This window comes from Gadus morhua, chromosome 19, assembly GCF_902167405.1.
Source record: "Gadus morhua chromosome 19, gadMor3.0, whole genome shotgun sequence".
NCBI classification, from domain to species: Eukaryota; Metazoa; Chordata; class Actinopteri; order Gadiformes; family Gadidae; genus Gadus; species Gadus morhua.
In genome coordinates, this window is record NC_044066.1 from 20,589,701 (window position 1) to 20,613,956 (window position 24,256).

A 24,256-nucleotide genomic window follows, 5' to 3' on the forward strand; every position below is an offset into this window, starting at 1 on the left:
AATTTATTCATTTATTTTAGTATATTTTCATTGTATTGTTAAGCCCCCTATTGCAAATTTGCTCGAAAGGCGGTATATAAATAAAGTTTGGTTCGGTAAATGTCTTTAACATGACACTAAAACACTAAGTTTACAGTGGGATTTTACTGGATTTTTTTGTATGTATAAAAACAAGTCATGGATATGGTGTGTGTGTTTGAACTGAAACCTCTCCTGCAAATAGTTGAAGTGGTGACACGTTCCTACACATGCGGTGTAAAGTAACTGAAGCCATTCATTGTAACTAGGTGCAGCAGCAGAGTTTCAGATGTCCCAGGACACCTGAGACTAGTTATCTAGCTTAGCCTGTGTTTACCAAAATTGATGATTTCCTAATTGTGGCTGACCCTTCTCCTGATCCTTGGCTCACATCCAAATCCGATGAGCACCAGAGAGAACAATACAAGGTATAAATAAGATTGTTTTCCTGTCCGATGCGGTGTAGGCGGAGTGTTAAGTCAATAACTTGAAGTTGACCTGATGTATTTGAGGCCCCTTGAAAAGTTGTCAAACACAAATCAACTCTAGGATTTACGGTACAGTACCGTAGTGGGCAACTTCGACCCATTACCAGGCCACCAGCTGTAACCACAAACTAGACCATACGGAGTATAAAAATCAGGGGATTAGGCCTGTTACGGTTCAAATAGTAGCAGTTGGTGTAAGGCCTGTGTGTTATGTGCACACACGGCCGCACTGGCTGCGTTATAGCGGCGATAGATCTAGCTTGTGTGTGTGTTTATTTGTTATTTTTGGTTTTGCAAGAATCAGGCTTATAAAGATCCGAGTTAAGCCTCTCTTTATTAGGACAGATGGCAAAACCTTCCCAGCGCCAGCCTGTCAATATCGCGTACCGTTTCCCCCCCCCCCCCCCCCATCAAAACAACGTTCGATAACGACGATTCAGCCATCTTTAAGCACGAACCGAGCCTCGACACTCACGGCACCAGTCAGCCTCCTGCGTCCGTCCGTCCGTCCGGCCGGCCGGCTGCTTGCTCCACACCGCCCGGGGAAGCCGAGCGAGGGGTCCGTGCGGGGCGGCGCAACAGACCAGCCTTTGTAATGGGAACGGTTGGGGGAACGGGCTGGAACAACGAGGGTCCTCTTGAGTCCGAGAAAGGTGACCGCATTGGAGCATGTTGAGGGCCGGCAGGTTGTTGTCTCCCCCGGGCGGCAGGGTGGAGGCGCTGAGACCACTTACAGGGCGCTCCTGTGGCCGAGTGCGGCCATTCTCTCTCTCTCTCTCTCTCTCTCTCTCTCTCTCTCTCTCTCTCTCTCTCTCTCTCTCTCTCTCTCTCTCTCTCTCTCTCTCTCTCTCTCTCTCTCTCTCTCTCTCTCTCTCTCTCTCTCTCTCTCTCTCTCTCTCTCTCTCTCTCTCTCTTTCTGTGTAAAGTGAATTAAACGAAAGACGCAACGGCGCCCTATTCTATCGTAAAAAAGTTATAAAATACTAGAAACACAAACAATTCTGTCCTTTCTCGCTCTGTTTCTCTTTAACCTTTTCATCCTCTATCGCTGTTTTTGTACGTCTCCCTACATCTCCTCCCTCTGCTTAAACCTCTCTCTCTCTCTGTCTGTCTCTGTCTGTCTCTCTGTCTCTCTCTCTCTCTCTCGTTGTTCGGTCAAGCTACCGGGTTCGATCCCTGACGTCCACGGTCTACTTTGAGGGGTTATCTGAGACACCCACCTGCTCGTTAACGACCCTGACGTGTTTTTAATTAACCCCAAACGGCCAAAAAAAAGTCTCTTCACTAAACAGTACTCATAGGAGTGGTATTCTGTAACGCTGTATTTGTCCCGTTAGTTCACCTATTGGATGTGGGGTAGCCTCAATTACAGTCGTAGCATGTCAGCGCAGAGGTGTACCGGCGACAATCCAGGGTTTATCTAGGTTAAGCCACAGCAGCCTAGCGCCTCTGTGTGTCCTGGAAATTGCCCGTCAAACATCTCAGACACACACGCACACGCACACGCACACACACAGTTTTACCCTCCTATTGATCATCACTGGGGAACACTATTCTCTGTACACACACACACAGTTTTACCCTCCTATTGATCATCACTGGGGAACACTATTCTCTGTACGCACACGCACACACACACACACACACACACACACACACACACACTGTTGTGATTAGCGCAAGCTATGTCCACCTGCGGCGTTGTGCCCTGGCCCTTTGAGGCGTCTTTATGGTCATACCCTCTGCGTATTCCCTGACCAAGCAACTTCTTAAGAGAGCCCCAGGCCCAGAGATTGGATTGCAAGTCATGCAGGAACAGGTGGATCTTTATAGCAGAAAGAGAGGCTTATAAACCACCGCTGTCTTCATAATAAGTATAAACGTGTGTGGCGATTACATTCAGGGGATGATGGTTTCCAGATGAAATCTGGGAAGGATCCCGGGATCCTGAGACGTTTTGTAGTCTCTGGTTGTTCTGTGGTCTTCCTTCTTCTCGGTTTTGGGTTTGTTGTGTGAGCCCCGTGTGCGTTTGGGACTACACCTCTCTTCATATCTGTCGGCTCAGATGATATAAAGCCACATGGTATCTGGATATCATGGTTAATAACTATCATGAACAAGACAGTACCCCAAGACAGTATCTCATAAATCTAGCCGGGGTAGGACCATGTTTTTGTGGTCTGATGTGGTTTAGCACTACTGCAGGGCGTTTATATGGTAATACTGACGCTGGCTTTGGTTTAGAATCACATGGTGAGATGTTGATGAGTGCTGCTGTGTTACAATGCAAGGAAAAGTCTTAAACTACAACCAATCATCTGTTAGATGACGGTCAGGAGGACACTGTTGGGCTGAATTGGTTGAAGGTTAACCCAATAGTTTATGTATTTATTTTTATGCATTGATGGGGGAGGGAAATCTTCTTTGGAGACAGGTTTTGGCGTTTTCTCACATGGGTCTGTTTACAAAGGAAGCTAGCCTGAGCACATGGACTTTTAGATTAGAAAAGGAGCTCCCATCCTTTGAGACAATTTTAGAGCTTGCGGTAGTCACAGTTTAATTCAGGGGGGGGCAGCCAGGGGAGTAAACAGGGGGGCAGGACCCAGTAGTGGCTAGGTGTACTCTCCCATCCGAAACGTCCTGGGTTCAATGTCCAACGTTCACGGCCCACCCTCCCAGGCACTCTTGAGCAAGGTTCCAAACCCCTATCTGAACTTTATGTCCTCCAAAACGAAAATATCTGATTGTCACTTTGGAAGAATGCGTCTGATACATTACTAAATAGTTAATGCAGCCTAAAAGTTAAACTGACCCATAATCACATAGATGTTAGACATTGAGGAGCTGTGACTGTGTCTGGAGAACACAGCTACAGTGGAATGAGTCATGGACGACGCCGTGGGAAAGCACAATGTTTCCCCTACTTCCCCATGTGATTACTTGAAATTAGCCCGTAGTAAATATGTGCATGCTAACAAGGACCCGCCTTCCCCTTACGAAGAACCGTGCACTATAGCATTAACTCCTCAGTCAGTCTTGCAGGCTGAGGCTCCCCCCCCCCCCCCCCCCCCCCCCCCCCCCCCCCCCCCCCCCCAGTATAACTAACTCACAGATGTGCTGTCAAACTTGATTATGTCAGAGAGGCAAGAGTGACACGAGAAACATCATCAATGTTGACTCCAATTATAAATCCATCGATTCATTACTCATCCACTCACTGATGATCCTAATGGCGTCGAGGGTTGAACGCGGCTTGAGCTGAATCTCGCATCGACGCATATCCTCCAGGCAGCTAAAGGATGCTAGTCTTGGATGTATCGCCTTGCAGCCGACTGTGATACAGCTCTGCTAAACATGATAGATATCCCTACTTTACCCCCTATCCAAAAACCATTGAAGAAGATTGATGAATAAAGTCGTCCATACTACTCATAAAACACCATGGATGTTTGAGGAAAGGGGATTGATATTTCTGGCACATATTTATCCGCACACACTTTCAGACGTCTCTCAAGGGGGATTGTATTACGCTAATTGTGTAATACACAACACGTGCAATATCAGCCAATACTTAAAGGTTGGGTATGGAATTCTCTTTTTTGGCCATTTTTGCAAAATTACTTGAAATACTTATTATAACCCACTTCCAGCCACTGTGTTAGAAGTACTGACATGAAAATTAAACAAGTCAATCATCTGTGGAACGGGCAGAGCTCGAAAAACTCCAGCCAATGATTTCCAGAACCACCGAGTGGCATTGGACAGTAGGTACGTCAATCAAACTGTCGTACTGCACTCCCCCACCGCGCGTGACCTCTTCGTGCACGTACTCAAAGCTCGTGACCCAGAGCAAGCTTCCGTTTGTTGTTATCCTGCGGTAGCTACTGGAGCTAGTTAACAATCCACATTTGGACCTAGCACTAGAAGACAACCCTAAACTCCAATCTGTGTTCGCGCTCGAGCATGATTGCGCGTCCATGTACTTGGAATGGGTGGAGTCAGAGTCAGCGTTGAAGGAGAGGGGGTAGGACCATTTGAGTTGTGTACTTGTGCGTTTCGCAAATCCCATACCCAACCTTTAATAATAATGGCGGGCTCGAGCGAGGGCAGGGCTGTGTGGGGGTCCTCACCAGGAAGGAGTTGGCATCCCATAGGAGGCGTTCTGCCCCCCCCCCCCCCCCCTCTCACCATAGACATACAGAGGAAGGAGAGGCAGGCTAACAGGCGTGTAGCAGTACTTGGATAAGATGATATTGGAAGACGTTATTGTCCATCAACACTTGCAGATCAGATTCTTTTGACAGAGGCTTCTGCTTAAAGACGATTAGGTTCTGCTTTGCTGGTGGGTGTTTCCCGATTCCAATAGCCTGGTAAGCAGAAATAGAGTTGGTCCAAGTACGTGTCGTTAAGGAGTCCCAACACCTGTGCTTATGTTTCGAATATCCAGGGTGGGTTTTTGAATAGGTATTGAATATGTTTTGAGGGGTCTATATGACGTGAGTGCGTTGATGGCTCTGCAAGGATGCAGTCTAAATGTCCCGATGAAGTCATCTCTTGACAGTTGAACATTTTAAATGTTCTTAAACGAGAACGCTGTTGTTGCTCTATGATGTCCAGTCATGGTTTGAGCAGGTGTAGCGAGAGCTGTGTGTGGGTGCGGGTGTGATGGCGCGCAACAGGTTGTAGATAAGATGATCGCTGAATCCGAAATCAATCATCGGTTTTGTAGGTCGCTGAAGGGGGATTTCAGTTATCAGTTATTTCATTGGTTTTTCATTTAAAACTTGACCTTTTTAGTTTCAGCGAGCCCGATAGTAAACAAGGCCCCTACAACATTGCGTCTCACCTCATATCCCAAGCCTAGCAGCAAGCACTGAGCCAGGTGATATTCAGAAGTTTAGCCATTCCTCCCTCCATCACCACAACAACCTGATCTGAGAAAGCCTCCCCTTGTTAAGATACAATAACAAATCACCACCACTCCTGTCTTCGGTTGCCATGGAAATCCACAGACCACTGGGTCTATGAGTGACTTGTTGGGGGTTTGTCTTCGATGTGTTGTTCCAGTGGGAGTTTATATTAATAAATGCCGTGTGTGTGTGTGTGTGTATGTATATAATATATATATATATATATATATATATATATATATATATAGGACTGGTCTTAGAGATTACAAACTACAGGTGTGTGTGGGTGGCTGGGTCCTCCTGGCGGTTTTGACATTTTGAGTTCGGCTAGCTTAAATGTCGTCTTAACTTCTTAACTTTACTTGACTGCATCTTATCTCAAACAATCTCTGAACAGAAGCCGTTTGGCGGAAGCTTTTATCCACGGTGTCTCACAAGACCATCAGCAGTGTGTTACATATTTTCGCCGTGAATTGTCTACAGAGGGAGTTCCAACACCAAGCCTGGCTGTGTTTAATGGTCTCACAAGATGAGCTACACAGAATGAATAGCTGGTCCTAATGGTTTAGCATAGTGCAGTGATCCCATATGTTTCTGATCTTATAAGACGGTCTTAGATTAGAACAATCAACAATGATGCCAGATTGAAGAGAGCGCTGTGTGCAGTATTTCTTTTCCAAATGTCCTGGTGCAATGCACACTGTAATAATTAATAATAAATAACAAATTGGCAGTTACAGAGGTAAATAACACATTTTGAAAGTCGATTTTTGTGTCCACCTTTACTTAGCTTTCTCCTTGATGATTACCAAACATGGCATTATTAACTCTGATGCATACCGTAGAACTGTGGTTATAATTCATACGCATTAATAATTAACATTGAGGGTACTTTATGACCTCCTATCCTACCTACATCAACCAGGTCAGGTAAACCCCCCACGAGAAGGCACTCATTATTTTTGCAGTGTTGTATCTGCTTATTAATACTTGTCAACTGCTGCTCGTAAAGTTGCTGTTAGGGTTATTACCAATGTGATTATATATTCAGACTACACACCCTTGGAACCACTGGCCTAACTTTATATTGCCTGATTTTGTCTCCCCCTGCTGGCCAAACCCTGCCACTTCACGTCCACTCTAAATGATGGATGAAAAGAAGGCTAGGGGGAACATCATTAGGCCTATATTTAAATCCTTCACAAGGTATCCGTCCGAGTCATCTGAGGGCCAGGGAACATCGTAAACATCTCCCTACTTCAATATGTAGTCTCTCGAAAAGGTGTAGGACATAGTCACAGTTTACAATCATGGACATTACACTTGGGTTTTTGTGTTGAACATCATATACAACATGCTACTCTATTACTACTTACATATGCTAGTTTATACATTAATCAGTGTAAGCAGTTGTAGTAGTATTGACCTTGACCACATATTTGGACAGTAATTCAAGCTTGGGCACTTTGTGCTTTGTACGCGGTTTAAAACAAACCTTTAAAAAGTAGAATTTACAGCCAAAGACCGGGAAACTAATTCCTCCAAATTAGGGTACGTGTCAGTTGAACTCGTGGGTAAGTTGGCTACTTCCTCACTTTAAACTGCATTCGTTCTCTCCACCCCGTGTGATTTATAAAGCTTGAGATTGCTTCCCCGATTAGCTGTGTTGTAGTGAATGCTGGTGGGATAGAAGACCCTGGCACCCCGGCAGAGATTCTCATATACTCTCCTCCAATCCACCGCATGCTGTAGCTGCAGGTGATGCAGCCGAGTGACCGCAGTGCTGCCACCTGGTGGCGGTACCGGACACCATCACCTCCACGTCTCGTCCATTCAGGGCCATCAGAATCCTGTGTCGAGTGAAACAGACCCATCTGTGTATAGTGGAAGTGGAATTTACAATATTTTTATTTCTTTTTTTTTTATTTGCAATAGTAAATACTGGGTGCTTGAGTGACCTACAGCAATTTTTTCAAGTCCATAATGTTTTACACACTGCTTGATTCTACTACTTATTTCAAAATAAAGTTACTGGGAATGGGCCGTTTCCTGTATTTGGGTTTAAATCTCCGTCTATTGGCTTTGCTTATATGCTAGTTTGTATGAAATAGCGGCTTTGTCGGTTGGACCTGCTGTTCTGAACACTTAAGCTAATAAGCACAAATAATTTTTGCTCAATTGAGGGATTTCTTTTTTTTTTTACTAATGTTTGAATGAAAAACTTTCTGCAGTTCTTGTTGTTCAGATCTTCCTGGGTTCTTACTTAATCCTTTTTGGTTGAAAGCTACTTGCTGGTCCCATAACTTGTTTTTGTACTCTGTGCTATTGCTTTCAAGCTTTGCGTGTAATCCATCGCTGTGTGGTTTTCCCCGTTTATGACGCCTAGCTGTCAGAACACATCATCTGCTGGCACAGAACCAGGCTCAGTTTCAGCTTTTCATTTCTTCCTGGTGCAACTGTTTTCCTTTCTTTGCCATCATTTTCATTCAACATTTCACGTTAAAATCAAGCTTCACTGAGACAAAACAACAATTACAGCCTACATAAATATTCTACTTTTCAATATACCTACCGACAATTTACTAAGTCATAATAAACCAGAGTCGACCATAAAAAAAAATAGCGACGGTTAAAAAGTAATTATTAAAGAATATCATTCAAATCAAAGATAATTTTAAGTGGCAGAATAATAACAAATGAGGACCGTTAAAGCACTATTTAACACGCCGGGTTTAAACAATCTTTCAAATGAGTGAAAACACGGCGGCTAACCTTTGGAATAGCGTCGTAGCATTAGCATTAGCTATAGGCTAAAGGTTGTTCCTACTCCGCCGACACCCGGTATCGCCACAGCAGTCCCTTTAAACGCCCATCTATCCCTCATGCACCGGTATCCTCATCTCCTCCGCCGCGATCCCATTGGACGCCTTCGTGGTTGTTGTTGTTGACAACCGGTGTTGTTGCAGGTGACGGCTGTGAGCGCCCGCCGCACCGCAGCGCAGGAGAGTGTGTGTGTCTGTCCCTCACCCGGCGAGATGGTGAAGGCCCAGCACAGCAGGAAGAGCTCCCTCTGTCTGCGCAGACAGGTACGGCCGCCACTCGCCACCGGATGTTTCCCTGTGTCCCATCTCTCCACCGTCACACCGCCCTCCGTCCATCTGCTCACCTACCTTAACCCCGCCATCCCCCCATCCATCACGTCTAGGGTCCAACATTAACTTTCAGAATTGTATTTTTTTTAGGGCATTTATCAGACGCTTTTATCCAAAGCGTCTTGCAACCGTTCATGCACACATTCACACACGACGGCAGAGTGAACCATGCAAGGCGACAGCCGGCTCGTCGAGAGCAGTCAGGGTGAGGCGCCTCGCTCAGGGACATCTCAAGGAGCCGGGGAACGAACTAGCAACCTTCAGATTACAAGTCTCTCTACCGCTACCTCCTGAGCTAAGCCGACCCCAAGAAAGTGTCTTCATAACAGCCAGAGCAGAATAATGCACCGGGTTAATCTGTGGTTCGAATATGCAAGCCCAGATTTGGTTTGCCTGCATAGGGTCAAGTCGATGCGCCTGGGGCAGGCGTTTATTTCGGATCCGGCTCGATGTAGAACAACTCCCATCTCTGCATGCCTGTCGACCGCTGAAGTCCTGTTCCTTTGTCACCTGTGCTGCCTGCCCCCTCCTCCTCCTCCCAGCCCCATCTGTTAGACCAGGCTGGACTATAGTTTGGTTAATGTTACCAGCAGGGGACCAGGGGGAAGTTCAGTTTATTGTTTAAAGGTTAATTCCCCCTCCGAGACCTGCTGTGGTCATTATGTCATTTTAATAACGGGATTAGGAAGAGTTATGAATCCATCACTCTGTTTGTCAATGGTTTTGTCGTTTTTTAAATAGTTGGCACCACCATTTATTTACCGTAAAGCAATTGCTGGTGGTGCTCCAACCGTCTATTCTTCTGATCACGTTGATGTACTGATGGGTCAGTGCCTCCCCACCACTCTGGATTTAGTCTGGGTGAGGAGCTGCTTTGTGATGTCTGTCCAGATCTCATTAGTCCGAGGAGCCGGCGAACGAACTGTAGTCAATATTTTCCCTTCTTACAATCATCCATGATGGAGACTGTGAGAGTCAGAGCGGCAGGGTTTCAGAAATGGTCCTGAAATGGCTTTTTATCATTTGATCTTAGAATAGCGGGATCAATGATGTTTGTTTGTGCTATATACCCAGGCTCTCTCCCGCTCTCGTTTTAGATCTGTGTGTGTGTGGGTGTTGGTGGGTGTGTGTGTGGGTGGACCAGTGTACAGGCATCACCCATTACATGCTCCCCTTCCTTCCTCCATTAACCTTGTCAGTCCACTGTGTGTCACCCCCTGCCCTCGTTCGTTTGACATTAACACAAAACAGGAAACACAGACCACGTGTCTGACCCTTGACAGATGCTAACATGTGTCTGTAGGGGTGCATTCACATGCTGTGACGCAAGGATTTGTGTGTGTGTATGTGTATGTGTGTGTGTGTGTGTGTGTGTGTCTGTGTGTTTGAGATATTCCCTTGTTTATTTCTGCGGCAACAAGCTGTCTAGGTGTCCCTGATTGTTTTAACATCTTGACAAGGATGGTGTGTGAGCGTGCACACTTTCACGTGCACTTTGACTTACTGTCCGAAGTGGACATTATCACAGTATGATGAACTATATTGTGCCGGAGAGAGGAAGGTGAATTGATTCACTAAAGTCAAGGACGCTGAGACATCAGGACTGGGGGTTGAGAACAAGATGTGTGTGTGTGAGAGAGAGAGGGAGGAGAGGGAGGGAGGGAGGGAGGGAATGTGATGGAGAGAGGCATCCATAGCATAAAATAACATGCAGACATGTAGATGGCCACAGACACACTCTTGACAGGGTAATTGAGGTTGGTGTGGGTTCGGCCCTTCAAATGAAGATCCTAAATTTGAATATTAATAGACGCCGATGTGAATAGAAGTGAGCTTGAAGTGAAGAAGATCTGTCAAGATGGCACCAATGTGAAATACAAGTCTGTTCTGTCTGTATATATTAATATATTAAATTAACTAGGCCCATACTAAATATATAAAATATGTCTCTCAAATTGTACAATATGCTGTACAGGCCTAAAACTGAATAAAATAGCGTGTGAGTCATAGCCTGCATGCATAGCATGGCTAGAGTTCTCAACAGCTTGATCTTTAGGTTTCCTTCTATATTTTCAAATGATGGTTAATGAAGGTTTAAATAGAAGGGAACTGCATTGATTTTAGTTTGACACTATTTGCATGCAAAACAAAATGGCTTTTCTGAAAACAACTTCTTTCAGATAAGGGTTGTTCTAAAGACTGGACGTCTGACATTATTTCACACTATAGATTGCTGGTATTGATTTTCCTTACATTCCTCCCTATACCAAGGCCGTTGTGTGCACTCAGGGAAATTATGAGATACAAAGGGTTAAGGCTGTTTGTGCCATTATTATGTCGTACCTTATTTCCTTCTAAACAATGTAGGCCTTCTTGTGTGATGTCTTCTAAACTTGGTGGCCCTATTAGGCTCCATTGTATGACTTGTAGTTAAGTTGACTGAGGCCTGTGTGTCTTGATAAATACATTGATCCATCTTGCAAATACAAGACAGAGCTTGACACTTCACTAAGGTCTGTCAGTCCGATGTCTAAATTAGCAGCAAAATACCAGCAAATGACGCATGTTTTAGCCTGGTTGAATATGGTCATAAAATGTTATTGACATGTTGTTCAATAAGTAAATTACATAATTCTGTTCTGCAAAGCAAACAAATGAAGTTTGAATAAATTTAAATATTAATTATTTGTAAGGGAACCGTGTGTGTGTGTGTGTGTGTGTGTGTGTGTGTGTGTGTGTGTGTGTGTGTGTGTGTGTGTGTGTGTGTGTGTGTGTGTGTGTGTGTGTGTGTGTGTGTGTGTGTGTGTGTGTGTGTCTCTCAAGGTTAATGTGGCCCCTCTGTAGACATGCCTAAAGGCATGACAGACGCACACAGATCGCATCATGTGCACAGATCCGTTAATTTGAGCATGGTGTGCTTCAATATTTATATTATTTGTGAGTAGTGTGATGTAGTAATTATTTTCTTATTATCACTTGTATTTGAGTGGCTCATTTCTTTTTTCATAATACACGGCTAATTACGACTTATAGTGACAGACATCGGTTTAATATCAAACTAAGTATTGCATTCAGAAGATGTATTTATCAAGTTAGGATCAGACCTGTAAGTCACGTGATTAATTAACTTTACCAAGTTAAGTACTTCTTTTTCCCCAGACATAACTGCTGAAGTGTTTTTAATTTGAGGCTTACAAAAGAAAAGGCCTACATTGTTTAATCAGGCTACCTTGAAAGATAAGCTAGCCTATGATAATAATGCCAGCAATAGCATTTTCCTTCTTAATTATGTAATTATAGGACCAAACAAATAATTACTAATCAAGCGCTTGAAAACTCTAGACTCTGCACGCATGGTGCGAGACACGAAAAGGTGATTGAATTAGGTGCTACATATTCTACAATGAGAGAGACCTATTGGTGCTACATATTCTACAATGTGAGAGACCTATTTTTTTGAGATGCATTAATTATTATATTGTTTATAATGTAGACAGGCAGAACACACCGCTGTATTTCACATCAGAGCTCTCATGACTGGTAGGCTCCTTCGACTCCAGCGAAGCACTTCTATCTGACGAAGATGTCTCATCCTGCGTCTGTTTACCTCTCACTGACGGGCGTCTGCGAGGCTTTTTTAACACCTTCGATCCCCACATTATCTCATGCAAAGAGATCGTAGTCCCGACTGAACCTTTTCTCTCGAGCGCTAGTATGCTATGTTAAGCATGGCTTTTGTTGCTGTTTTATAGGTCACAAAAATGCCAGGAATCCTTCCAATATTCATCCATTGTTGTGTGTTGTGTGTCACGCCTGTACAACATGCTATTTTTCAACCTATGTACACATTGTGGTTTGATTGAAATGAATAATGTTTTATCATTTGTCTGTTTGTCAGACTTCGGGTCGGATGGATGCAGAGCTAGAGGAGGAGAAGCCCAAGAGAGGATCCCCCTCCCCGGACCCGCCCCAGCCCAAGGCCCAGGCTCCGGTTACGGCCTCCCCTGAGAGCCAAGCGCAGGAATGCAGTCCAGAGGGGAACCCCGAGAAGGGGGACTGTTCTGGGCAGACCAAGGCCCTCTGGAAGCCTATCCCCCCACTACAGCCCCAGGATGGCCCTGGCCACGCCACCAAAGACCAGAGCTGCCAGACAGAGGAGAGGCTTCAAGACAGCCAGGACCCCTGCAGTCACACTCCAGGTACCCCTGCTCAATTGTCTTCTGGTGGTTTGGTCCATTTTCACCTGGTTGGACATCAGCTGGTTTCACTCATTCTTGAGGACACCATTCTCAAGGGTTTAGGGTTTCATTTTAAGTAATATCTTTTAGTTTTTTGAAATATAAATATCTTATGAAGGATCCAATCCACATTTTTTTAGGGATGATTATTAAGAGTAAAATACGGTTATCGTGTACAGAAGATGTTTGATCACAATATGACGGTTGAAACTAGCTTTAGCGTGAGACGGCGTTCCTTGGATCACGAATACTATATCCACCTTCAGCGGGAGGATTTCATAACCGACTGTGATGCATGTACATCACTATTGGGTGAACTTCCAAAGGTAATCCGACAGAAGGTGCTGCTGGAGAGCCACCATGGCAAGATGACCCAAAGGAACCAAACAATCCATTCACTCGTTCAACGTTTCCACCCAGCCCTGAAGTCTCGGCCTTCGTCGATGTAAAGCGACATACTAAAGCGTTCAATGAAAGGTTGCAGGTTCTAACCCCCTCTATACAGAGACACAGATACAGAGACAGACCCCTCCTGTTGTCAATGTGGCTGAGCTCAACCTATACCGTATTGCATTTAATATCGCTAGCACACACGCGCACAGTGGGTTACCACTTGGGGTCGGGTTCTCACAATGCATTACGTGTACGCTAACAAACGCACACGCACACACACACACACACGCGCGTTCCTCTCTCACACACGTGCTGGAACTTCCCATGGACCCACTGAATGCTACGTGCCTCCTCAGCGCTAGCCCAGGACCAGGGCTGTGTCGGCAGGGCCGGGAGGCGGTTGTTTGTGTGGAGCGAGTCTCCTGATTGGCTGCTCTTTGACCCGGCGGGGGAGGGGCGGGGGCGAGGTCGTCGGGGTTGTTGACCTGCCCTGGGGATTATGCAGTGGTGGAGGGCGGGAGTGTGTGTGTGTGTGTGTGTGTGTGTGTGTGTGTGTGTGTGTGTGTGTGTGTGTGTGTGTGTGTGTGTGTGTGTGTGTCTCTCACTCTCTATCGTTCTGTTGTTGTCTCTGTCTCTCTATCAATTATATCTTGCAGCAGTTGCCTGAGCAGTGTAAAGTGAATTAAATGAAAGACGGCAACGGCGCCCTATTCTGTCGTAAAAATTGAAAAAAATACTAGAAATAAGAAACAATTCTGTCCTTTCTCACTCTGTTTCTCTTTAACCTTTTCATCCTCTATCGCTGTTTGCGTACGTCTCCCTACATCTCCTCTCTCTCTCTCTCTCTCTCTCTCTCTCTCTCTCTCTCTCTCTCTCTCTCTCTCTCTCTCTCTCTCTCTCTCTCTCTCTCTCTCTCTCTCTCTCTCTCTCTCTCTCTCTCTCTCTCTCTCTCTCTGATGTGTGTCGGCCGGTGTGAGCGTTTTGTGCTGGCTCGTTTGAGCGTGGCTTTAATGGCGCGGGGCCAGGGCTTTCATCCGGCGGTGCCTCCGCTGGCCGGGCCGGTTAACCCGACCCATTCCCCCGCTCGTACGCCCGTCACTCCCGGGACGGAGAAGCCACTTAAAATACAAACGGGACAAACAGTCAGCGCTGTGGAGGTGGTTCTACAGCTGGGCGAAATGAAGGGTTTGATTTAACTTAAGGGTTTATTTAAAATCGAGTTTATTTGAACTCAGGCTAATGTTAGCTCTGGCTTGTGTTAACTCTGGTTTATTGCAACTGATTTCTTTTAAATCAGGTTTATTTTAACTATGGTTTATTTTCACTCTGGTTTATGATAGCTGAGGTTTATTTTGAACCTGGTTTATTTTAACTCTGGTTTATTTTAACTGAGGTTAGCAGTGCTGTCCTGAGGGAGTTGTTTGAATTCTGCTTTGATGAAACTCCCAATTACCTCCTTTTGTCCAAGCTGCCGCCATGTTTTTGGTTTCTCAATTTTACAAAATCAATTGAGTAAATTTTGTCGTCGTCAATCCCAGTTACTCTCAAAGTGCCTCACAGGCCCACATGATACAGGACCATCGCCTAACCCTACGCCTGCTAAACCAAATGCACCACTAGAGGGCGCAAGAGGTACGGAAACCGTTCAGTCATGTGACACCGACACCGATTGGTCAATGGTTGTGGGGTAGGCGATTAAATTCAGAACTCTGGGGGAATATATCCAGTGTGTGCGTGCACACGCGTTCACGTTTGTGTGTTACCTGTTTTTAATGAGAGAGAGGGAGAGAGAGAGAGAGAGAGAGAGAGAGAGAGAGAGAGAGAGAGAGAGAGAGAGAGAGAGAGAGAGAGAGAGAGAGAGAGAGAGAGAGAGAGAGAGAGAGAGAGAGAGAGAGAGAGAGAGAGAGAGAGAGAGAGAGAGAGAGAGAGAGAGAGAGAGAGTGTGACTCGCAGTCGGCCCCGGCCCCGAATGCCTGCCCCGCCGGGGGTCTGCAGCGATGTCCCGGTCCCTGTGGTCCGTGTTACCTGCCCCCCCGTCGACCAGCTGCTGTGCGGGTCATTCATCATCTGATGAGCTGCCCTCGATGCTACCGTTTGTATAGTACAATGTGTGATGTGATTTAAATCATCTCCCTCCCTTCCCTCTCCCCCTCTGCCTCCCTCCGTCTCTCCCTTCCCTCACCCCCTCCGTCTCCCCCTCACCCCCGTCCCTCTCCAGGTCACTGTATCGAGCCGGGAGACCCTCCTCTACTGCAGAAGCCCCTGCAGACATCCAAGTCCGGCATCCAGCAGATCATTGAATGCTTCCAATCAGGTGTGTGTGTGTGTGTGTGTGTGTGTGTGTGTGTGTGTGTGTGTGTGTGTGTGTGTGTGTGTGTGTGTGTGTGTGTGTGTGTGTGTGTGTGTGTGTGTGTGTGTGTGTGTGTGTGTGTGTGTCCACGCGCAACACACTCATGTGTTCTTGCAGCGACAAGCTGTCCAGGTGTTGTTGTTTTCAAATCTCTACAAGGGAGAAGTGTGTGTGTGTGTGTGTGTGTGTGTCAGCGTGCACACTTTCATGGGCACTTTTGACTCACTCTCCGTGTGTGTGTGTGTCTGTGATCAATGCGACGCCACGCTGAGCCAGCTGCCTTTCCTAGTAACCCCTAGCAGTGGCACCGGCAGTGGGTCGTCCCCACCGCATGGCTGAACAAAAACATCAAACTTTGTACTACTGAACACCGCTACGGCCTGTACCACTGGTCTGACACTGAAGGAAGGGTGTGTGTTGCTACCCCACTGAAAGCACCATGCCAACCGGAAACAGAGGGCCAACTGGAAACAGAGGGTCTGTTCGAAATGACTTAGTAATTACTACTTACTACCTACTCAATACTTGGCTTACTACTCGAATCCTTAAATAATGATTGAGTAATCCATTTGAGTAATCGACGTTCGGAAGACCGTTCTTACTTAACCACCTCAGATGTCGTGAATCAAACGACGTGTCAAATGACGTGTCAATAACCTACCGGCCGGGCGCCGTTAATAAATATTATAAATAAATATATAAGCGTCACATTTAACGTCACAGTACATCTTCAACCTAAGGATTTGCGGTGATATGTTAAAAACAATTATTAAACAATTAAAACATTTATTAATTATGATTAATTATTTTATATTTTTCTTGTCTATTGTCTGATTTTCCCGCGTTTCCTCTTCTTTGTCCTAATGCTAGATTGCCAGTTAAAGGCCCACTATGCAACTTTTTTAGCTAAAATTACATTAAGTATGCAGGTTGAGAGTTATGCTGATGGTTCTGCATCCATTTCTTGGTCGATTGGTGGGTGTGTCATTTACCCATGTCGCCTCTCCAGTGAAAAAGCGCATATGCAACTTGCTCTGTTCGGACCGACACAATCCGGATGTGACGCAGCGGAAGTATCCTCGAAAATGTAGTCAGATTGTAGTTTCGCAAATGCTTTACGGCACAGACACACACCCAAACATGGCACCGGCTAGATATAAACAGCCAGTTGCGAGGCAATTGTTGCATTCATCATGGATCAATCGACTGATAAGGGACCCAAGAGGCGACCGTCGGCGGAACAAAAGAAAAATGGACCAGAAAAGAGATCAGACACGAGTGAAAGGGGAACTATGCAACTTTTTTGGCTTGATTTACCTTAATATAACAGGCTAAGAGTCATTGCGATGGTTCTATTATACATTTTTGTTCGATTGTTCGTTGTTTCGACTCACCCTTGCGCATCTTGGCGGAGAAAAGGAATATGTTTCTGCCGGCGACCCGCCGCCCACTTTCGCGGGAGTCTCGGGTCTCGCGAAGTAACGAATTGCTTTACGGCACAGACCCCCAAACACGGAACCGGCTCGATGTAAACACAAGTAACTAAGGGATTGTTATATTCATCATAGATCAGCCGAGAGACAGAGAAGCCCAATTCCGGAGGAACAGAAGAAGAGAAAAGGGAGACTGACCGGCAGAGAGGCCAGACACGAGTAAACGTTGGCCAAGCTTTTCAGGAATAGCGTGAACTGAAAGAAAAAGAAGACTGCAAATCAGACGCCGACTCGGCCGTGTTGCTTTTGAAATTGAAAGTACCCTTGGGTGGCCTTTGTCTTCGTGGTATTCTTGATGTTGATAGTCTCTGTACAAATGTGTTTGCTTAACCATTTTGTTGTGAGCCCTGTAAAAATTGTTTTCTCGACCGTTTTGTTGTGAGCCCTGTATGTTTCTAGCTTGCTTGGTTGCAACCATATAAACACCTTTGTTTCCATGGGTGTTTTGCTGTTCGTCTGTCTCGTCCCCCAGATACAGACTGAATCCCCGAATCCAGGTTCTTGTTTATTTATATTATTATGTTGGCCAAACCTCTTACACTGATTGTTCTGTTCAACCTAAGATAAAACAATTATAATCTAGGATATAAATTCTCCCCGTCAACTATAAAAAAGGATGGATTTATGTTTATTGCAATACAAATACACCCTTTTATGTATAACCTTGCCTACACTTTATGAACATCTACTTCGGACATGGCTCCACGCATTCGCCGGCTTCTTTGAAAACAAATGCACATGGCTCGCGTAGAAGTGCATGGGGAAGGGTCGTCAACGAGTTGTTACGACAGTGTTGTAAAATATCTACTACAAAGCTGTAGGGGGCGCTGTGTAGAGAAATGTGCGTGCCAAAACCAAGAAAACAGCGAAGAAATTCCCGAAGTTGCATAGTGGGCCTTTAATACAGAATATATAGCTGTGGGCTCTGCTGCTGCGGCTCCCCGTTTAGCGCCATTGCTTCCACTGTTCTTTTGAATAGACGCAGTGCATTCTGGGGCGGTTGAGTACGTCTAGTAAGCTAGCGATGCTTACACAAAATCTTTACGGAAGTAGAAGACATTCGGATACTACTCGCTTACCTAAAACTCGCTTACTACGTTCTACTTAATCAATTTGACGTCATAGTTAGTAAGAGTAGGAAGCAAGTAGGTGGTTTCGAACAGACCCAGAGGGCCAACCGGAAACAGAGGGCCAACTGGCTTTTAGGGCTGGCCCGAATACCATTTTTCAGGCTTCGAATACTCGTTGGTTTTTCCGAGCGAATATTCGAATACTCGTTCCAGAAAAACACACCATGAAAAACAACATTAATAATCCCTATATACTCAGTATCTGCATATTTTGTCGAAGATTTAATAGCTTTTGAACGTTAATTAGTAGGCCCAAGTAAGTTGGAGTTCCTTCGTTTTTCCCCGTTGAAGCGAACAGCTGTTGCTCCGTTCCAAATCAGCTGTCCTCTGCCATCTCAGCCCTTACGGGAGCTTTTCAATTCATCCTGGAACGTTCATCTTTTCAGGGTATTTCTACAATAAATCCATAACAAATACCGAATATTGATTGTCTTATGTGTTCTTATTATATCCATTATATTGACCGGGTATTCCCAAGACGCTCACGCTCTGCAGCAAGCCAGTCACAGTTGATTGGTGCAGCGCTGTTAAGCGAACGTAAACAAACAACTAAGCTAAGGTTAGCATTTCGCTAAGCATTACTTTTCCTCCCAAGATCCCGCTAATGTTGTGTTGTAAAGCAAAGGGAAACATTTCTATTCTTCCTCCACCTCTCTCTGCTTGGTGTCGCTTATAGTTTGCCTCCCTCGCTCTGGTAACGTCAGGCATGTGAAAAAAACAACGACAATGAAGCTCCGAATACTGATTTAAGCTTCGAATACTAATTCTCCGAACGAGTATTCAAATATTAGAATAATTCGGGCCAGCCCTACTGGCTTTGCATGCACCACAGCAATACTGAACTCCTCTCCTTAACCAGTGTGTTCCGTGCTCGCGTGTGTAACGTGGTTGTGCGTGCGCGTGCGTGTAACATGCTCCTTGTCCATCGTCCGCGTACTGTGCTCTGTGAGTCACAGCCAGAGGAAGTTCAGCCTCTCTGAGAACGACAAACCGGGCACAAAACACCAGCGGCAGCGCGCGGTTTGTGTGAGTAAGCGGTGGGGAGGCGAGCGCCAGCCACTTACAGTGAGTCAGAGCCAGTCACTCACTCCACAGCGTCATTAAAATGAGCCTCTCTCCCAGCGGCGGTAGCAGCTGATGAGTACGCCGGCCTTATTAACAATAAACCGGACGATAACGATGATGCTGATGTTGACTCCAGTCACATCCCCTGTTCCCCCGTCGCCGGGCAGTTTACACGTTCCAACGGCGACGACGATTTTATTTTTGATTAAGGGTCCAACGGCTCGTTTATTAACAGTCAGGGAAAGGTGTTAATTACAGTGATTGATGTTTACACTATGGGTTTGTGTTTTTACTGTGCGTGTGTCTCTTTAAGGGCTTGTTTAATTGTGATGCTTATCGTTGGTCTGTGTGGGATAATGGGACATGATTTTTTTTACAGTTTGAGGCGATATCATCAAATTGGTTCTCAATTACATGTCAGGGCGGGATAATTGATCATTTTTAATGAGAAAATTGCAGTTAATTGAATAAATCTTCAGATTTGTGTGTGTGTGTGTGTGTGTGTGTGTGTGTGTGTGTGTGTGTGTGTGTGTGTGTGTGTGTGTGTGTGTGTGTGTGTGTGTGTGTGTGTGTGTGTGTGTGTGTGTGTGTGTGTGGATAAACCCTAACCGCTGCCGTTTGTGTCTGCTGTTGTCAGGTACCAGTGAGCTGAAGCAGATGCTATTGAGGGAGGTGGACACCATCTTTGAGTGCAAACTCTGCCGCAGCCTCTTCAGGGGACTGCCCAACCTCATCACGCACAGAGAGTACTACTGCATCAGCAGCCAGCCGCCCGACGCAGATGGTCAGTCCATACACACACACACACACACACACGTACGCACACGGGCACAGGCATATGCAAACGAGCACGAGTACACAACGTTTTGATTCATTTACAGAAACATACATAAACGCAAATGCAACAACCGCAAGGCGGGAATGCAGTTTTTATGACTAGGTGTAAGCACATGCATATGTATGAGACTGTAATGAAGGTGTGTACGCTCAGACTCACACACAAACCGAGACTCTCACACACACAGAGACGCACAAACACTGAGACGCAGACACACACACACACACACTGAGACACACACATACACGCCCCTCTAGCGCGTGCATTACACAAGAAAACATCTCACGCTTGGGTGTACGTCGCATCAACGAAACACACGTTATGTACACACAAACACGCACGATGTATACTCGCACAACCATAATCTAATTCCCCGTTCCTAAGGTGGCCCTGGGTTTTACAGGCCTGTCGTTTCCGTCTCGTTCTCTCTCTACCTCCTCCTCGTGCCTCTCACACCGTCACACCCCCGCCCTCTGCTCTCGTCGGCAACCTCTTCCCTCCGTCCTCGTGTTCCACACCGGGGGGTAGGAGAGCCTCCTCTCTCCTCTCTCCTCTTTTCTCTCTCTCTCTCTCTCTCTCTCTCTCTCTCTCTCTCTCTCTCTCTCTCTTCTCTCTTCTCTCTTCTCTCTTCTCTCTTCTCTCTTCTCTCTTCTCTCTCCTCTCTCCTCTCTCCTCTCTTCTCTCCTCTCAGTGAGGAGATGGACTTTGATCCCTCTCCGTCCGTCTTTGATCCGGTCTCATTAGGCACGTCTCTCCCGCGCGCGCCTCGCCCTCTCTCTCCCGGAGGTGCAGGGAGGTCTTCACCACCGCGTCCTTGCTTATTAATTGACTCTTCTCTCTTCTCCTGTGCGTGCGTCCCTACGTCCTCGTCTCTCTCTCCCCTTCCCTGCGTCCTCGTCTCTCCCCCCTCTGCGTCCTCGTCTCTCCCCCCTCTGCGTCCCTGTCTCTCCCTTCTCTACTTCCTCGTCTCTCCCTTCTCTGCCTCCCCCCTCTCTCTCGTTCTCTGCCTCCCTCTCTCTCCCTTCCGTCCCTCTCTCTCTCAATCTCCGTCTCGCAGTCCCTCTCGCACCTCTGGTCTCTCCTCTGTGATTAATGGAGAGAGCAGTGGGAGTCGTGGTAGAGAGACTGCAGACTGTCTCTATCATCCTCTTTCTGTCTCTCTCTTCTCTGTATTCATAACTCTGTAACCGCACCTGTTTCTCCTGAGTGGTCTCTGCTTTTAAACCAGACCACTTCCACCACAATAAGCCATCCGTCCACTTTATACTGTATTTACGACTTTAATCTTCTATCGGGTTTTTGTGCAGCAATATGCGTTCATTTCGGGAGAATATTCAAGCCGTTCACGCATCAGGGCTGTAATTGCTCACCGATGGAAATCCATCACTTAAAGCCTCGAAAGGAGCACTGTGTTTGTTCGTTAGACGAATTGCTTGATTCGTCTTCACGGGGGAATGAGAAATAAAGATTTATCGTCGGCCAGTCAATTGCTAATTTTAGTATCTTTTAACTGGTGATTTAGTTTGTTAATGATAAAGCTGACTCGATATTGTTATTTTTTCCCTTTTTTTAGTTTTATTGTTCAGCTCCAAAATATTGGGTTCAGATCGTCTTTTGATTTAGTTATTTATTTTTTGATTCATTTATTTATCATACCATTTTTTTGCTGTGTTTCTTAAAGTTAGTCGATTTTTATGAATCTGAACTCGTGTTAAAAAAAACGAGAAGAATAAAGAAGGAATATTCTTCCGCATTGAAATCCCCTTGAACCCTGACTGTTGCCCCTGGCGCCCCCTGCAGGCGACGACGGGCACAGCGTGGCGGTGAAGGAGCTGGTCCAGGCCCTGTACCCCAGGAAGGAGCATCCCGACCAGGTGGTCCGCCTGGAGCCCATCGGGACCAGCACCAAGGCCGTGTTCCAGTACCTCACCACCGAGGAGGAGCTGGCCTGGTACACGCACGCCCGCACAGACTCACTCACTCACTCACTCACTCACTCACTCACTCACATTCACTCACATTCACTCACTCACTCACTCACTCACTCACTCACTCACTCACTCACTCACTCACGTTCACTCACGTTCACTCACTCACATTCACTCACTCACATTCACTCACTCACTCACATTCACTCACTCACTCACTCACTCACTCACTCACATTCACTCACTCGCACACACACAGTTAACATTAGCCCTGTGCAGTCGGATAGCGTTATCGCCGTAGTGTGTTCGACTCAAAGACGAAAGATATTGGGTTCGATTCCCAACCTTTGCGGTCTATCTGTAGGTATAGTTGAATACTGAACAAGATGCCCTGACACCTAACTGCTTTTTAATGACTTATGTCTGCATCTACTCAACAGCAGGAAAGCATCTGCAAATTGACCCAATGTTATATAAATAATAATATAAAAATGGATGTGTGTGTAGTACTTTCCCTAGGTCTGACATTCCCTGATATCATATCATCAGACCATCTATATGCAATAGCAGACGTGAAGGCATGGCTGCCCTCACGTCTTAAGCAGTTCTTTGGTATCTACCTTTATTAAAAAGAAACTCTGCTTCGACCCACAATTGTGACCGGTCATCTGAGCTGCCCTGTGCCGCCACTAGGGGGCAGCACCGCACCAGCACACCGCCTGTCCCTCGTGACACTCTCCCTCTGTCCGTCTCCGCCCACAGCAGCCGACACAACCCGGGCTCATGGGTTGGCGAGCAGCCCGAGGAGGAGGAGGAGGAGGAAGAAGAGATGGAGGAGGAAGAGGAGGAGGAGGAGGAGCAGGAGCAACAGACCTGTGAGCCCGAGAGCCGCAGCGGCAAGCAGTCCCCGGGACCCCCCGCGGCCCCCAAGAGGAGAGCGGAGCCCGAGAAGGACGCGCCGAAGGCGGCTAGGGAGGACCCGCCTCCCGCGGCCGATGAGGACAGCTCCCACAGCGGGGTGGGTGAGACCCAGACCTGGCCTGGAGAGCCCGACCTGGACCCGGGATCCGGGATAGGGATGGGCATGATTGATCGATCATTGAGCGTTACGAGTTTTGTCGATCACGGGATATTTTTCTCGAGCATAAGGAGGTCATGTTGCGTAGTGTGAGAACGGAGCCAGCAAGGAAAATTGATAATTGATCGTTAATTTTATCGATGATCGATTAAGGATTTTTCTTAAAATAATGCCCAATCCGGGAGCTCTTGTGTGGCACACCCTGCCCTCTGGCACTTTGGCACTCATTTGTGTGATCGTAGCGGCGTCACGATATAAAGCATTCCTTTTATACCGCAAGCTTGAGACCCAAACACACGACCCAATGATAATGTGCTCCAAAATTTAAAAACAACAACAATGTTTTCCAAAGTAGTTTGGGTAGTGAGGGTGTTCAGCCACCAGGCTTAAGGTTCTGGGTTGGATTCCCTGACCGCCACTACCTAGGTATCCTTGAGCAAGACGCCATAACCCCACCTGCTCCTTAATGACCTGCATCTGAATTCACTTTGGTTACCTTTCGGGTAAAAGCTAAATAAGAATCAGGCGAGTGTGTTACTTTGTTTGCGGGTGTTTACAACCTAATTGTGTTGCTGGGGTGTCGACCGACTCCGCTTGTTGCGTGGCAACCTTGGTTTAGTCAGCCCTCTGGGGAGTCACCCAGGATGCTGACACACACACACACACACACACAGACACACAGACACAGACACACAGACACACACAGACACAGACACAGACACACACACACAGAGACAAACCACACAGACACACACACAGGCACAGACACACACACACACACAGAGGTATTTTTAAAGTAACTCAGTGTAGTAGGGCGTGTGCGTTCTCCCTCGCAAAGCAAGAAAAACCAACGCGGTTACTTTTAAATTAACTCAGTGTAGTTTGGCTTCAGGAGTGCGGGCGCGCTTTTGCAATATCCTTCCCTCAAAGAGTGTGCGTTCCTCAACAACGTCTCCCCCTCCCCCCTCTCCCCCCACCCCCCTCCTAAAGGTGGAGGACGTGACCATCTCCTGCTGTCTGTGCGGCAAGGACTTCAACTCCCGCCGCAGCATCCGCCGCCACTGCCGCAAGATGCACCAGAGCAAGCTGGAGGAGCTGCGCAAGTTCACCGAGACGCGCACCATCCCCTTCAGCCTGGTCTCCGTGGTCAAAGGTCAGAGGTCGTCCGCCGCACA

At 46.5% G+C, this 24,256-nt stretch overlaps 1 protein-coding gene across 2 annotated transcripts in view; it reads left to right on the forward strand.

The window, feature by feature from the left end:
• The window catches only part of znf800b (zinc finger protein 800b), a 38,077-nt gene that overhangs the window by 2,927 nt on the left and 10,894 nt on the right, over positions 1–24,256 (forward strand). The window contains exons 2-8 of one of the 2 annotated variants that reach the window (XM_030341832.1): positions 8,383–8,502; positions 12,467–12,767; positions 15,418–15,513; positions 19,875–20,021; positions 21,876–22,026; positions 22,766–23,021; positions 24,072–24,234. In XM_030341832.1, coding sequence (XP_030197692.1) covers positions 8,452–8,502; positions 12,467–12,767; positions 15,418–15,513; positions 19,875–20,021; positions 21,876–22,026; positions 22,766–23,021; positions 24,072–24,234 — 1,165 coding nt within the window. In that variant the 5' untranslated portion in view covers positions 8,383–8,451. The remainder of the gene's footprint in view (positions 1–8,382; positions 8,503–12,466; positions 12,768–15,417; positions 15,514–19,874; positions 20,022–21,875; positions 22,027–22,765; positions 23,022–24,071; positions 24,235–24,256) is intronic. The other variant, XM_030341833.1, reaches the window with a different exon arrangement.